Source organism: Podarcis raffonei, chromosome 8 (assembly GCF_027172205.1).
Source record: "Podarcis raffonei isolate rPodRaf1 chromosome 8, rPodRaf1.pri, whole genome shotgun sequence".
NCBI lineage: Eukaryota > Metazoa > Chordata > Lepidosauria > Squamata > Lacertidae > Podarcis > Podarcis raffonei.
Window position 1 is genome coordinate 72,086,617 of NC_070609.1, and position 17,138 is coordinate 72,103,754.

Sequence of the window (17,138 nt, forward strand, 5' to 3'; positions counted from 1 at the left end):
AAGCGTTTAGAATAGCACAACTATTTGCTTCATGAATCGTAAGATCTGCAACACCCCCGTGGATAGATACAGGCATAGACACACATAGATAATACAATGATACCACCTATGTAGCAGGGGGCAGCCTTGCAACAGTTGTGTGGACCTGTTAGGGATTCTTAGAAGCTTCCAAAATAGCTGTTAGGTTGATGGCAGGTGTAACATAGGTAGCTGCCTTAAGTTGGCCAAACCCTTTTTTAAGGGGTACATTGGTCTTCAACCTTAAAAACGGTTCACCCATATTAAAGACGGCTCACTTGCTGTGTCCCAGTGGTTCTGTGCTCTTTCTACACTCTTTTAGAGTGATCCACTCCTGATTGTTTAATCTGACTGTAATTGGACAAACATGCCCCACTGTCTTGTCATTGACCTTTGGCCAGTCTTGCTTTTGTTCCTGTTCTGTTTTCGGGCAGATCCACACCATCTGTTTAAAGCGCATGGCTTCCCCCAGTCAACCCTGGGAAGTGTCGGTTCCCTCCCAACAGAGCTACCATTCCCACTACCCATAACAGATTGAGGTTCCTGGGATTCTTTGGGGGGAAATCATGTGCTTTTAAATGCACACCCCTTCAGCTCCCTTGGGGTCCCTTCCAACTCTACAATTCTGTGATTCTATGCCAGGAATTCTTTAGCTGTTATTCCTGCATTGTAGGATCTATGAACTTTGAATGGTGGGGATCTGCTGTTAATCCACTAGGTTGACTCACCCCTTGGCTTTTTAAAAATTTCGTTTATCTGGATTGTAGTGAGTAACTTCAAAAGAATGATTTTAATTCTAATCAGTGATTAGAAAGATGTGTAAAGAATTTATGTACAGTAGAGGAAAACAATTTAAAATAAATGATTTTAAGTAATGACTGGAGGTGGGGAGAATCTTTACTCCCTATCACTCTCAAATGTTAACTGTCCTAGAACTGGTTCAGTTCCCAAGGTCAACCTTTGGGCAGTGTGAACCGTACTGTTTCCCCATTTTACATGTCTATTTCATAATTGAATTCTTTCTTTTTTGTAGATATTGTATTAAAATTCAAGTGTCTGTATAGTTAATATATAGCAGCTTATGTGTAAATGCTATTTTAAACACTAAAAAAAGCTTTTAATTTTTACGTGACAAATGCACTTTCCTGTCTTTCCTTTATTTGTGGTGATACTTTATTTTGAGAGGTGTGTGTGTTGTGTACTGTATATTTCATATTCTGCAAGCACCGTAACTTATTCCTGGGTGGCAGTCCAATCTTGCTTTGTCCTGATGCAGTTATGAGTCTTCTTCATAGCCCAAGGTTTCTTCTTCTAGTAATCAGGGGGTCGGTGGCTGGTGCCCATTGGAACTGGTAGGGCAGTAGTCAGGGAGACAAACAGTAGGTGGCGCCAGAGCCAACTCATTCTAGTTTTGTCCTCATCCTCCTACTCCCTGCTGAGTTCTAGGAGGAAAACACTAAGCTTAAAAAGGAGGAAGCTGACAGGCAGGACCACCCCCTTCAACAGGTTGTCAGGTGGGGGCTGGCTTAGGGCTGGCTGAAATTGGTGAAGCAGTGGCCCATTTGCCCCAAATGGATTAGGGAATCAGAGGGCATATTAGGCTATGTGCGTGCCACACCTCCGATTGTGTCTCTTGCAGAAGCACCTTTAAAGTTACACATGTAAGTGTGTGAAGTCCCAACACCTTCACCTGAGTTGTCATCCAAACCTGTCCCAAAGGCTTGGGTCAAGTTAACAGCATTGCACACCTTTTTAAACCACCCAAAGCCTATAGGCAAGAGACAGGAAATGTTCGATTACATCCAACTAGATCACCGTGCATTTATTTGTGTGCCGCTTTCCTTTGGAACTGTGCCCAAAGTAGCTCACAGCGTATCAAATGAAGAATTAAGCACAACAGTTTGAATCAGTATGTACAAGTTTGTATGAAGCAATGCAAATAAACCAACCTAGTTTAACAGCTTAAAACTGAACAAGAGAAAGGGTAATGCCTAACACAGAATAGATAATGCATCCAAGAAGATAACGGAGTTGAAGAATATCCAGCTCTTAGGGCTCTTCCTGGGTTGTTGTTGTTTAGTCGTTTAGTCGTGTCCGACTCTTCGTGACCCCATGGACCAGAGCATGCCAGGCACTCCTGTCTTCCACTGCCTCCCGCAGTTTGGTCAAACTCACGTTTGTAGCTTCGAGAACACTGTCCAACCATCTCGTCCTCTGTCGTCCCCTTCTCCTTGTGCCCTCAATCTTTCCCAACATCAGGGTCTTTTCCAAGGAGTCTTCTCTTCTCATGAAGAGAGTCTTCTCATGAGGTGTCCAAAGTATTGGAGCCTCAGCTTCACGATCCGTCCTTCCAGTGAGCACTTGGGGCTGATTTCCTTAAGAATGGATAGATTTGATCTTCTTGCAGTCCATGGGACTCTCAAGAGTCTCCTCCAGCACCATAATTCAAAAGCATCGATTCTTCGGTGATCAGCCTTCTTTATGGTCCAGCTCTCACTTCCATACATCACTACTGGGAAAACCATAGCTTTAACTATACGGACCTTTGTTGGCAAGGTGATGTCTCTGCTTCCTGGGTTACAACCCAGCAACAATCCTCTCTGGCTCTGCTCCGCACCTTTCTCAGGAACAAATTCGTGAACCGTGGTTATATCTTTTACTGGCGTGGATAGAGAGGGGGGGTGTGTGCGCACACACATGGAGAAGCCACTGACTTTTGCATGTAACTACAGAGAATACAACTCTATGAAGGTAAGTCACCTGTTCATCTGCCCATTTTTGCCTCAGGCTCTGCCCATCACTGACGGAAGTTTGCCCACAAGGGGATATGGCCCTAAGGCAAGCTCCTTGTTTAGAGTGTTTGTGCTTGCCCCCCACTCTGGCAATGCCTATGGTAGACTGTGCTGTTTCCCCTCTCCTTCGTTTCTGCAGCCTGCTGGAACAGCTGCTAATAGATGCAGTGAGAACCTCCTTGAAACTCCGTAGCCAAAGAACCACTTCACGTCCTCGCTGAGCCAGAGTTCTGTGTCAAATGTGCTTATGAGTCTGTGGCTTAAGGTTCTCCAGATGTTGTTGGGACTCCTGATTCCATCAGCCGCAACTAGCCTGACCAAGGGAATTAGGGAGAAAGTGAGCTGTGATCTAACAACACCCGGGGAACATCAGGGTCGTGACATCTGCTCTAATTCGTACAGTAGGGATGGTGAACTTGTAGTTCTCCAGAGGTTGGATGCTGGCTCCAGCCACCATAGTAAATAATCAGGGGTAGGGTGAAAATAGTGGAGTCCAGCACTATCTAGAGCAGTGTTTCTCAAATTTGGGTCTTCAGCTGTTGTTGAACTACAACTCCCATCATCTCTAGCTAGCAGGACCAGTGGTCAGAGATGATGGGAGTTGCAGTCCCAACAACAGCTGGAGACTTATGGTGCCCTCCAGTGTTTATCAAGTTTGAGAAATACTAGAGGGCACATAAGAATGCGAGAAGAGTCTTCTGGATCAGGCCAATGGCCCATCTTGTCCAGCATCCTGTTCTTACAGTGGCTGACCGGATGCCCCAGTGGGGAGCCGGCAGTCTTCTCCCCCTCCCTATGTTACTTGGTTTCTGGAGCATCCGGCTTGCTGTCTGCCGGAGGGTTCTGGGGCAGGCAGCGGAAGTGGGCGTCCGTGTTCATGTGGGGCGCGAAGAGCAGGATGTAACACACTGGGTAGTAGTAGGAGCCGAAGATGGCAAAGATGCTGGCCAGGCCAGCAAAGACCTGGAACAGAGAGACAAACTTCCCTTGGGAGGTGGCGTAGGTGGGCACGAAGAGTGTCCAGATGATGAGGATGAGGATCATTGCAAAGCTAATGGACTTGGCAGCCTTGTCATTCTTCTGGTCCGAGTTGTTCCCCATGAAGGTGCAGAGGCAGCAGACGGCAGCCAGAACAAAGTCATGGGCTAGGAGCGAGCTGTAGCCCGGGAAGGAGCTGTCCCGGCATTGCACCAGGATGGTCTTCTCCAGCTCAGTGCTCTCCTCCAAGGAAGGAGGGTTCCAGAAATACCACACGATGCAAAGGAGGCCCTGGATGGCTATGTTGAGGAGGATGCAGAGGCCCATCAGGTGCTTCCTCAGTCTAGGCCTCTTCAAGGTCCAGCCGAGCCCTGAGCTTTGGAGTGTCTTGCCAAGCAGTGTGGCCAAGCTGATGGTGAAGCTGAAGAAGAAGAGGGGCTGCCGGAGCTTGCAGACCATCGAGGTGGGCTTGATGACGAATAAGTAGAAGCTGCTGCAGAAGCAGGTTGAGGAGAGGACAATGGAGAGTGTGGGGAAGCCACCGACAAAGCGCATGGCCGGGGTGCCGCGGTGCTTGGCCAAAATGCCGGTGACAACGGCCATTTGGGCCATGGCCAAGACCGTCAAGGCCACCATGTTGATGGGGAGGGTGTCGGTCACCTCCAGGTATTCAAAAGCTCTGTCGTAGCATGTGGTGCTCTGCGGAGGAGACCATTTCTCTCTAGGGCATGGGGTGCATTCATGGGGATCTGGATGAAAATAATAGTTGATTAGGCAGGAAGGGGAGGAGCCTGAGTAGAACTATGTTGGATGCAACCCAGTTTGTTTGGCTGAAAAGTTGCCCTTTCCCTGATTAGTCTGGTCCTTTTTTAATGTCAGCACTTTTTTTTAAAAAAGAAAACAGTCTTCAGGTGACAGTCATTGTGTGCAGGAGAAGAAGGAATACCTCTTCTACGATGGTTCCAAAAGAGGCATCCCGTCATGTTTGTGTGTGAGAGAGAGATTAAAAGATGCCTCTTCTAAGACAAAGCCTCCCATGCACTACCAAAAGGGATGCGGGTGGCACTGTGGTCTAAACCACTGAGCCTCTTGGGCTTGCCAATCAGAAGGTCGGCAGTTCAAATCTGTGCAACGGGTTGAGCTCCTGTTGCTCTGTCCCAGCTTCTGCCAACCTAGCAGTTCAAAAGCACACCAGTGCAAGTAGATAAATAGGTACCGCTGTGGCAGGAAAGTAAACAGCGTTTCTGTGTGCTCTGGCTTCTGTCACGGTGTTCTGTTGCACCAGAAGCGGTTTAGTCATGCTGGCCACAGGGCGCAGAAAGCTGTCTGTGGACAAATGCCAGCTCCCTTGGCCTGAAAGCGAGATGAGCGCCGCAACCTCATAGTCGCCTTTGACTTGACTTAACCATCCAGGGGTCCTTTACCTTTTCACCTCACATGCACCACCTGAGACAAAGTTTACTCCCTCATCCTTTCTATTGTTCATTATCGTGCAAACATAGTTAATTGGCTAAAAATGCATCCCATCATTCTTACTTAAAATGTAAGAATGGAACATGGGGTGGAGAACATGAACAGGAGCGAAAAATATTTATAAGGCAAAAAGAAGAAAGGCATGTTGGTCCAAAACTTTGCTGCCAATGTAGAGTTGTTGAATGAGGAGGCACCCTTGGCACATCTGGAAAAACTCCAGCTCACCATTTTTGTTCTGGAAGTAATTTGCAGGACAGTCTTCACACAGAAAGCAGCAATTGTGTTCTCCTCTCAGCCATCTCTTCTGCCCCGGTTTGCACTCCTGTGTACATCTTGATATGGGGGGCTTTAGGAAATGAAAGAAACAAACAAAAGGTATTTACAGACTTCAGTGGGCTGTGCTGTCCCCACCACCACTTTGGAAACCCTGTCAAAACAAGCTAGCCCCCCCTTTCCTCTACATCTGGGGTTGCCAACCCTTTTAGGCCCATAATACACTTGGACTTTTAATTTAATTTTATTTTTTTTAATTTTATTTTATTTTTTATTTATTTTTATCTATGGAAATGCCATAGATGCCATCCACTCTGATCTCTTCTTTCTCTGCTCCCCTGGATCATTCCTTCACCCAGCTACCACACAAGTGACAGAGAGAAAGCAAGCACACTCCGTTTATCCCAAGGTATATCTAGTAGAAACAAGGGACGCGGGTGGCGCTGTGGGTAAAAGCCTCAGCGCCTAGGGCTTGCCAATCGAAAGGTCAGCGGTTTGAATCCCCGCGGCGGGGTGCGCTCCCATTGCTCGGTCCCAGTGCCTGCCAACCTAGCAGTTCGAAAGCACCCCCGGGTGCAAGTAGATAAATAGGGACCGCTTACTGGCGGGAAGGTAAACGGCGTTTCCGTGTGCTGCGCTGGCTCGCCAGATGCAGCTTTGTCACGCTGGCCACATGACCCGGAAGTGTCTCCGGACAGCGCTGGCCCCTGGCCTCTTAAGTGAGATGGGCGCACAACCCCAGAGTCTGTCAAGACTGGCCCATACGGGCAGGGGTACCTTTACCTTTATATCTAGTAGAATGAATCTAAGCATTGAAGCGTACCTAAAGGTGATAGAGGAGGTGGGAAGGATTGCCACTCTTCCAACTTCCTCCAGCTCTATGTACTTTTCAAGGGACAAAATGGTAGCCACCCTCAGCACCTCTACAGGGAGCAGTGAGTGAGGGCCTCAAAGGTGCCAGAAGAAGACCAAAAGGGTGTCATTGTGCCCAGGAGCGCTGTGTTGGCAACCCCTCCTCTGGCTGTCCGTCTGTCCCTGCAAGCCAGTAGATGAGGAAGCACGTAGGTAGCAACAACATGGAGGAGCCCCACTGCAAGTTGCAGCAAGGAGCAGAAGCTGGATCCAGCAGACAGCAACACTTTGAGAGCTCTGGGGCCTCGACAGCTTCCTGAATATGCTAGCGCCCAACACTGATACCATCCTGGGAAAGGGAAGCTTCTGTTAGTGGATGGTCCAAACTGAGGACTGAATACTGGGCAATAAAAGTCAGCAGCCTGAGATTTTCTTTCTTTTTTCTTTTTAAATTTTTTTTCTTATGTTTCTAGTCCTTATGCCTGAAAAATCTTGCTGGAAGAAAGCCAGCTGACTTGTGAGGAGCAGTAGGAAGAGAAGGATGTGGACCTTTAAGGATAAAGATGAGGGGCACTGGAGGAGGATGAGAAAATGTCTTTAGTAGGCCTAGAGAACCTAGTTCTGTTTAAACAGAGCTTGGACTTAATAGGGACAGAATATGAAAACTGCCACCACCATTTGCAGAAAGGAGGATTTGTTTAGAAGCCAAGAGGTATGTAAGTAGTGAATAAACAACTTAGTGCAAACCTTCCCTTCCTTTGTGTTCCAGCGGATCTTTGATTTGCTGATGTTAAGCTGAGGCTGCAGGGGATGATAGCTACCGAAACTGACAAACTCGTGGTTTCCATGTGTGGTCGCATCCCAGTAAATAAGGTCGTAACCTGTCGGAGGATTTCCCGACTTGCTGAAATGAACCAGATGAGAATTGATGGTAAAGTTGACCCGAGCTACTTCTTCCAGGAGCTGCCAAACAAGGAGAAGAACCTGAAGAACTGTAGTTATTTAAAACCCTAAGTGAGGGGGGTGTCAGCAGAGGGATGGAGGCACATCGAAGCCTCTAGTATTTCTTTTTATTAAAAGCATAAGCTCCTCTATACTGCCTCCTCACCACTGATGCAACACATGATTTAAGAATGCTTTCCATGGGCATCTGGTTAGTGTGAGAACAGGATGTCAGATGAGATGCGCTTTGGGCCTGATCCAGCGAGGCTGTTCTTGCACTCTTGTGCTCCAAATACGAAAGATTTGCAAAACCAAACTAGGCAAGTGTGTGGGCAATCTCCCTTTGGTGAGGACGCTAGGTATTACCACCCTCAGCTGGGCAACGATGCGCTTATGACTTAGGGGCCCTCGATTGACCAGATAACTGGAAGTATAAAAACTAACGAATTTAAGTGCATTTTTCCATTGCTGCTGTAAGGGATGGGAGGTCAGGGGTGAAGCTGGAGCAGGTTTGTAAAGCTGGCTGTACCCCCGACCCACCAATGGGCAGGTGTGCTTACATGAGAACAGGGAGTCTAATGGGATTTGTGAGATGAGTCAATGCAGCCCTTCCAAAGTTTGGAGGATTGAAACCCTTACAGTGGCTGCTTTCTGTCAGGCTTCAGGGAATCCGATCCCTCCCACAGTGTCAGCCAAGAAGCAGATAAACAATAAGAGTCCTTACCAAGTCTTTTATTCAATAGTCTCAGAAAGAGAGATAATGGTGTTGCTTCAAATAAAGTCCCCCCCTCCATCTCTCCTTTTATACATCATCTCTGCGCCGGCTGATCTGTGCTTTCTGCCTCTGAGCTCTCTGCTCTACTACTCTCAATAACCGCCGGGTCCTGGGGGGGGGGTCAGGAATGCTTTCTAAAGTCACTGAGTCTGTCAGCTGTCTCTCCTTTGCTGCTGTTGCTGCTTCCTCCTCCTAGCCCTCTCCCAATACTTCTCATTTTCTCCCCTCTTCAGCCTCTGAACTATGACCTTCTGCAAACCACTGTTGTAAATATATACTGCCCTCCTCTACTTGGGAAGGTTCAGGAGGACTTAGTGTTTATGCCTAAGTGGAATGTGCCCTTGAACTCACGCTTGTCTGGATGGTGGGTGGACAGGGGTTTGTGGACATACGTAAAAACTAGCCTACTGTGCAAAGGTAACATTTTATTTAGTTGCCCCACCCACTTTTTGCTTATGGCTCCACCTTCGACTGCCATGTGACCCTGAGGTGGTTGCCCAGAAAAGAACACAAGTCTCAAGCTAAAAAATAAATTAAAAAATTGTTCCTCAGCCTTGGTTTCAATAACTCAGGTAGGAGGAGAGAGAGCGAGAGCGTAGAGTCCTTTCACAATGACCAAAGCCAATAAAACTCACAGCCCTTGCAGGTAACCCTGTACTGCTTCCTCCTCACTCACCTGCCATGGGTAGACCTCTCTGCTCATGTTGCACCACTTGCTTGTGGAATTGCACTGAAGCAGCTGGTGGAGAGCATGGGCGATGACGTAGACCGCTTTGTAAGTGTTGAATGAGCTGTAGAACCTAGCGGGACCGGTGTCTGTGGAGAAGTCGGCAAGAGTCAGAGAGCTGCAATCAGAGCACTGCTCATCCCCCTCGCGGGTGTCAGAGCTGTTCTGGTCCCTGCCAGGATCTGCCACGACATTCCTCACATATTCTCTGAACCCAGGCATCTCCCCGCTTTTTATTGCCACCCCGATGATGGTTCCTATTCTCGCCAGGTTCGGAATATGAGCAACGATGGGCGAGGTTGCCCAGCACTCGCTGGCAATCCACACTTTGCCAGTGATGCCCTTGCTCAGCACCACCCTCAGCAGCGCCTCCGCACTGCTCGGTTGCGCGAAGATCACCGTGGCATTGATGTTGGACCTCTGGAGCTGGTCGGCGATTTTGGACAGTTCCTCTTTCCTCTTGCTTTCCTCCGGGTCACTCGGGAGGATGGCTTCATAGGCCACACACATATCCTTGGAGAGAGCCAGCTGGACAAAGATCTGCAGGGCCTGGCGGCCGTATTCATCGTCAGTCACCAAAGTGGCCACCCAGTTCCAATTGAACTTGCTCAGGAGCTGAACCATGGCGTCAGCTTGGATTCGGTCGCTGGGGACAGTCCGGAAGAACGATGGATAAAGTTGCCTGTCACTTAGCTTATCGCTGGAACTGGCATAGCTGATCTGGGGAGACATGGAAGATAGAGAGGATATGGAAGATTCACGGCAGATTCACATGGTGCATGGTTAAACTATGGAACTCACTCCCCCAGGAGGCAATGATGGCCACCAACTTTAAGAGGAGCAGGTAAATTCATGGAGGGAGATAAAGGCTATCAATGGTTCCTAGCCCTGGTGGCGATGCTCTGCCTCCATGGTTGGAGGCAGTAGTGCTTCTGAATATGCACTGCTGGAAACCACAGGATGGGAGAGGGCTCTTGCCATTGGGTCTTGCTGGTGGGCTTCCCACAGGCATCTGGTTGGCTACTGTGAGAACAGAATTCTGGGCCAGATGAGCCACTAGCCCAATCTAGCAGGCTGTTATTATCTTCTTAGATGGAGACTATGAAAATTGGGTTATTCAAACAACTGTTGAATTGACACAATGCAATCAAGCAAGCAACAGTGATTTGGGTGCCGGGGCATCTATGGCTAGAACGCAGCTAAGTTATATTCAGAGTTAGCTCACTGAAATTTGTAAACCTAAGTTAGTCCTGTCTCCCTTATTTTAAAGAGGTCTGTTCTGAGTAGGACTAGCATTAGACACAAGGCATAGGCGCATAATGAGCAGACATACTTAATGCCTATAACATACATAGAATCACAGAAATGCATCGTTGGAACGGTCATTTAGTCCAGTCTCTGCAATACAGGATAATTAAATGATTAAAACAGCTATATAAATGCAGTTCATATTAAGCAGTGGCAAATTACAGTGGTACCTCGGGTTAAGAACTTAATTTGTTCTGGAGGTCTGTTCTTAACCTGAAACTGTTCTTAACCTGAAGTGCCACTTTAGCTAATGGGGTCTCCTGCTGCCGCCGCGCTGCCGCTGCACAATTTCTGTTCTCATCCTGAAGCAAAGTTCTTAACCCGAGGTAATATTTCTGGGTTAGCAGAGTCTGTAACCTGAAGCGTATGTAACCTGAAGCATATGTAACCCGAGGTACCACTGTATATATGAATTATTTCAGTCCCTCATAACCATATCCAAAAGTCTGCGAGAAAAGGTGCACTTTCATTTGTTTCCTAAGATAAAACAATGGTGTGGTTAGATGCACCTTAACCTGCCCTGGGACCTTACTGTGAAGGTCAGGTAATTTATCATAATCATAATTCTTGATTCTGCTGGTCGACCACCCAGATAGATCTCAACCTTCTGCCTCAATGTAGCGCCCTGGATCCTGCTCAAAACACACCAGTGGAGGCTCTTCCTTGAAGGGAGGAAGAGATCTTCATAAGAGCCAGTGCAATGCACTTCCCATCTTACCTCTGGGATCAAAAGGAACTTCAGGAACCGAGCCACCAGCACGCTCAGCTCCGAATTGCCGGGGCCGACGACGGCGACAACTCGAGGCTTATAGTTGGTATAATCGCATTGCACCTCCACGCCATAGTGGTTGGGGTACTTGGAGAGGAAGGACATTGTGGGCTTGTTGGCCACGGCTGGGTTGTTGCAAGTGTTGTGGATTTCATAGCCGAGCTTGACACCGGGGAGCAGAGAAGTCGAGTTGTTGATTTCGTCGATGGCAAAGCGCATGCTCAGGTGGCGCTTGTAGCCAGTAATGTCGAAGCTTAGGGAGGTGGTTAAAAAAAAGTTAATCATTTCAAGGATGGTGAATGACAAAGGTTCGTTTGCTGGACTTCAAGTCGAGAATTGGGGGTGATGTCAAAGGGGCTTAATTTGTTGGGAGTCTGGGTGCAACTCAGTTTAGCAGGTAGGAGTTTAGACACCTTAGATTACATCCTGTTTACAACTTCCTCCTCTTACACTTCTCTCTCAGACCTCAAGGTCATTTTGGATCTATCCTCTGAGAACAAAGGAGCATGCATGACTGCCTTTGTCTTCTCTAGATTAGTTAGCTTAGAACTAGAAACCTCTCTATCCAAGCTATGCACTTCCTATAATAAGCAGCTTTGTTATTTTCTTACTCTACAAATATCTCTTATGTGTGTGATTGCTACAGATGAAATCTGATCTCTAATCAGACTCAGAAGCCACACTCAACACTCTGCACACTCCTAATTTTACTGAGGTGGAACAACCCTTCCCATTAGGACCGTACCATTTCGTTGAAGCACCTTGGAATGACAAAAACAAATAGAAGGTTGAGTCAGAGATGAGATGGGTTGGAATAAATTAATCACACAGGCCTGACTGGAGTTGGAGCCCAACAATATCTTCACCCCTGCTCTAATGGATTCTCCAATTAGCAGCCTCAGTTAGCTATCCTTTCCAGTCTGGACATGACAAGTTTTTTGCATGCTTGACTCAGAGGTGCTATCATGTCTCTTATGCAGTGTCAGGACATTGCCTTGCTTAAGCTGGAATAAAATGAGACCTTACTGTCAGAAAATGATGTCAGCATCCCCCCTCCCAGCATAAACTGGGACCAGGGAACCTCTGAGATCACCTCCACAAGACAATGCCTCAGCCAGAAAATCAGAAGAATTGGGAGTCTCGCTATGTCCCCAATTAGGCTCACCCCACACAATTCTTGCTAGTTTGGTATGGAGTCTAAACTTAAGCTCCTTCTGCTTAGCACAGCTCTCAATTTGTCACATGAGGCAGCCTGGTCAGAGTCCTACTTGGGATGAGGGACTAGGGCTATAAAAGTCATAACTGAGGGGGGCAAGGATAGAAGCAGACAGGTGGAATGCTTAAAGCCCAGTTGGATGCCTGGAAGTTGCTGGTGCAACAACTTCCGTAGGCTCGTTCCTAGCCTAGGTACCCTCTGGACAGCTCCTCTTCCGTTCAGCACCAACTGATGCTGGACAGCTCCCTTGCCTTGTTCGGAAGCCCAGAAAGAGATACTCATAACAAGTCTGCTGTGGGAGGATTTCGGGGGTGGTGGTGGTCTGGTTTTCCCAGCCTAGGCATTATTGTGGGGAGGTGTCAAGAAATTGGGGGAATTGATATTGAAATATTTCCTTTTACAATGATGAATGAAATGTTGAAGAAAGTGCTTTTCCATAACTTCAGATGCCTGGAAATTTTACATCTCTAGTCTTGGTGGACTGTGCATTTTGCTGAGGTTCTTTTGGTCCTACTCACCTGGAACACTTGGGAGTCTTCAGCTCCACATCCTGGCTTAGGTACTGTACTTTGGAGTGAAAGGCAAACATCCCACCAAGGACAAAGTCCCCCGGAGCACTAAACTGGGTCAACAGGGACTTGGCCTTTGCTTCATTCAGTTGTATGGAAAGGATGGGAACCAGGAGCCCAAGCAGTGCACTGAGAGCCATTTTAGCCTGTGATGGGGGAAATGGAAGGTAGATCTCTGTTTTATGCTTAGTGTTTACATGCTGTTTGTCATGTGCGATTCACAACAACCATGCAAGGCAGTAGGGTAAAGGTAAAGGGACCCCTGACCATTAGGTCCAGTCGTGGCCGACTCTGGGGTTGTGGCGCTCATCTCGCTTTATTGGCCAAGGGAGCTGGCATACAGCTTCCGGGTCATGTGGCCAGCATGACTAAAGCGGCTTCTGGCGAACCAGAGCAGCGCACGGAAACGCCGTTTACCTTCCCGCCGGAGCGGTACTGATTTATCTACTTGCACTTTGACGTGCTGTCGAACTGCTAGGTTGGCAGGAGCAGGGACCGAGCAACGGGAGCTCACCCCGTCGCAGGGATTCGAACCGCTGACCTTCTGATCAGCAAGTCCTAGGCTCTGTGGTTTAACCCACAGCACCACCTGCGCCCCTCATGCAAGGCAGTACTTCTTCCCATATTGCAGATGGGAGGCTGAAGGCTGGAAGGTCTTGTCCGAAGGCCACCTGGTAGAGAAGCAGGATACCAACCAGCGGCTTTGTGATGTGTCGCCTTATCCTGCTGGGCGTGAATGAATTTTTGTGTGTACCTGAACCCTGTGGAAAGCAGGCTTGAACTCCCTGTCCATCAGGTGGCACATGGGCAGTTCATTCCGGCTTGGTCACTCTCTCCCTTTACCCTCAGAGGCCAACTTTAATAGGTGGGTGGGACTACCCACTTCTCAGTCTTCTGATATCATGGTGGCATCAGATGATTGACAGGTGATCCAGCCCACCTGCCCATGCCATGCTGGGCTGCAGGATGTGGAGAGGTAATAATTATTATTATTAATAATAATAATAATAATAATAATAATAATAATAATAATTTATTTAAATGCCACCCATCTGACTGGGTTGCACCAGCCACTCTGGGCAGCGTCCAACAAATTAAAACATCGAGCACAGTAAAACATCAAACTTTTAAAAACTTCCCTATACAGGGCTGCCTTCAGATGTCTTCTGAAAGTCAGGTAGTTGTTTAACTGGTGTTTCCTTCACTGCAAGAAGTAAAGTTACAGGGAACCAGGCAGAGGGCCGTCTCAGTAGTGGCGCCCTCCCTTTGGAAGGCCCTCCTATCAGGTGCCAAGATAAAGAACTACACAACTTTTAGAAGACATCTGAAGGCAGCCCTGTATCAGGAAGTTTTTAATGTTTGACAGTTTTTTATGTTGTTATAGGTGTTGGAAGCCGCCCAAATGGGCAATGTATAAATAATTAAATAATTACATCATCATCATCATCATCATCATCATCATTATTATTATTAATAATAATAATTTCCTTGACACCTGACGGGAGGACATTCCACAGGGCGGGCAAAACTAGTGATAAGACTCCTGAGCTAAAGATCTGGCCCACAGCTTTATATCAGCTTCAATGCTTTTTACTCTGGCCTTTGAGGTGTATATTTTTCAGATCCCCCCTTCCGTGATTGCAAGCTGTTTTAAACTGGTTTAATGTTCTATTTTAAATTTGTAGGACCTTTGGGTGAATGGTGGGTAACTATTGTTGTTATTCAGAACATTTCTGCCCTGCTAAGAGTGACTTATAAATAGTCAATGAAAACAAGACCATCCCTGCCTGCAGACTTACAGTCTAAAAAAAACACGGCACAAGGGGGGGGGGAGACATGGAAGGAAGAGGGGGGAATCGAACTCGGGCCATTGTTCTTATAATGACCAGTCTGCACAGTTCAGGGGCTGGAGGTGCTTGATGGAATGAGCTTTCTGCTTCCTGACTCTCTCACTGAGGCAACGTGGTGGAATGGCTTGTGCCCAGGTAACTGTTGAGGGACAGGAGGCCCGATGGGACTGGCCTGTCACAGCAGAGACGATGGAGCGATTTAATACTAATAAACGTGATAAAGCAAACAAGCTTTCCTTGCAAAACAGGGTTAACGCACTTCGTATTAAGAAAATGTTTTGTTGTAGTTCTTTTCATCGTAGAGTTGGAAAGGACCTTGGGGGTCACCCAGCGCAAACCCCCTGCAATGCAGGAATCTCAACTAGATCATACATGACAGGTGGCCACCCAACCTCAGCTTACAAACCTCTGAGGAAGAGGAGTCCATCACCTCTCATGGGAGTTCTGTTCCACTGTCAAACAGCTCATACTGTCAGAAAGTTCTTCCTGGTGTTTAGTCAGAATCTCCTTTCTTGTAACTCAAAGCCATTGATTTGGGTCCTCCAGAGCAGGAGAGAACAAGCGTGCTTCCATCTTCCACGTGACAGCCCTTTAGCTATTTGAAAGTGGCTATGGAGTCAGTTTGGACGCGGGTGGCGCTGTGGGTTAAACCACAGAGCCTAGGGCTTGCTGATCAGAAGGTTGGCGGTTTGAATCCCGGCGACGGGGTGAGCTCCCGTTGCTCGGTTCCTGCTCCTGCCAACCTAGCAGTTCGAAAGCACGTCAAAGTGCAAGTAGATACATAGGTACCGCTCCAGAGGGGAAGGTAAAGGCGTTTCCGTGCGCTGCTCTGGTTTGCCAGAAGCGGCTTAGTCATGCTGGCCACATGACCCGGAAGCTGTACCTCGGAAGCTCCCTCGGCCAATAAAGCGAGATGAGCGCTGCAACCCCAGAGTCGGCCACGACTGGACCTAACGGTCAGGGGTCCCTTTACCTTTACCTATGGAGTCAGTTCATAAGAAAGGGGGAATAGACTTACCTTCCTTTATTTGCTCTGCTTCATATCCATACCTGTGCTCGCTCTCTCTTTCAGCCCATGAAGCTGCATTCCGCCCTTCTGGCCATTTGTGTTTGATCCTGTTGGCCTGCTTGACTAGGATGCCGATCTTAGAGGCGATGCCCACTAGGCAAAGGCTTTAAAGCCTAGGAATATGTTACATTTGAATAGTAGTCAGTGGAACGCAATGACAAATGGTACCTGGGTGACTCTGCCCCGTGAAAGGGCAGGTGGAGGCCATTAAATCAAATCATAAGCAAAATGAATCATTTGCATGATGTTCTGGCAACAGTGGGTGGCCATCTGGCAGCCCATGGGTCAAATCCAGCTAGCGAAACAACATTATCTGCCCTCGCCGTGCAAACATGCAAGCACGAATGCTACAGTGCTGAACTGTTGGTATGTAACCTGTGGTCGGTTAATCGTGCACCTGCCCAGTCCCAGTAAGCTGCGCAGTGGCTGGGTGTTGGTGGGTAGGGACTTGGGAGGGGGGAGAGAAATTTGCTTTTGTGTTTTGATGCCCATCTACTTCATTCACACTTTTTGAAACGGTGCACAAGCCGAAACACAGCTGTCTGTCAAAATTAGCACTTCTCTGAATTTTGTTACACAGTTTTGCACTTCCCTGAATTTTGTTATAGTTTTCCAACGAAATAAAGTGCACACAAATGTGTGCACGTTATGTATGAAAAGTATGTTTAAAAATGCTGCATTTTATAAGCCAAAATAACATTAAAATGAATTGTATTGGGGGAAATAGCAGTAATGCATGGATTAGGCAGAGCACAAGCCCAAATGTGTATATCAGGACTCACTTCATGTAAGTTGCACTATGGCATAAGAGTTGCCCCTACAGATGGCCGTAATATGGCAGTATTGGGGAAGCATCACAGAACAACTAATAAAGTGGAAAGATGTGTGGACAGTTCCGTATAAATTTACCACTAATGCACTGTTACTGCATCAGTGATATTTTTACTCTGGCCTCTTTGACACCTGAGGTGTTGTGTTTTCAGGGCCCGCCCTATTCCCAAGTCCTGAAATATGTTTTAACCGTTTTCAATTCTGAGTTTTAAATAGTTGTAACCCACCCTGAGATCTGCTGGTAAGGACAGGTAATAAATATAATAATAAAATAATAACATCTGCATAAAACAAGCAAGCCCCCTAACCCCATCCTGGAGGTAATAGGTTTGGCATTTTGTTCTTTTAAAGCTACCTTGTTAAAACTTGATGTTTGCTTCTACTGTGGGGTGTTTTAGTTGGTCCTCAGTGGTCTTAACACTCTGTAATTTGTCGTGACATTTGTCATTTGCAGTGATATCACTGGTCCCCTTTCCTGATCTCTTTTTTGCATATCCATTGAGGCTTTGAGCGTGAGTTGGCTTTAACTTGGAAACAAAACTATTTGCATGGTAGGGAGGGTGTCCTCAGGCTTTTCTCGCATCATTCCATCTCATTTTCACCATCCCGTCTCATTTTCATGTTCTTTGCAAGGAGATTCAACCAATGCATTCAAATCTCTGTGAGAAAATAACCCCCTTGTGCTGCCTTTAAGCC

General features: G+C 47.3%; 1 protein-coding gene across 1 annotated transcript in view; it reads left to right on the plus strand.

Annotated features, from left to right (window-relative positions):
* Positions 1-7,351, plus strand: part of DVL1 (dishevelled segment polarity protein 1) — a 101,545-nt gene extending 94,194 nt beyond the window's left edge. The window contains exon 15 of the mRNA XM_053400765.1: positions 7,156-7,351. Coding sequence (XP_053256740.1) covers positions 7,156-7,166 — 11 coding nt within the window. The 3' untranslated portion in view covers positions 7,167-7,351. The remainder of the gene's footprint in view (positions 1-7,155) is intronic.
* Positions 7,352-17,138: the final 9,787 nt, after the last annotated feature.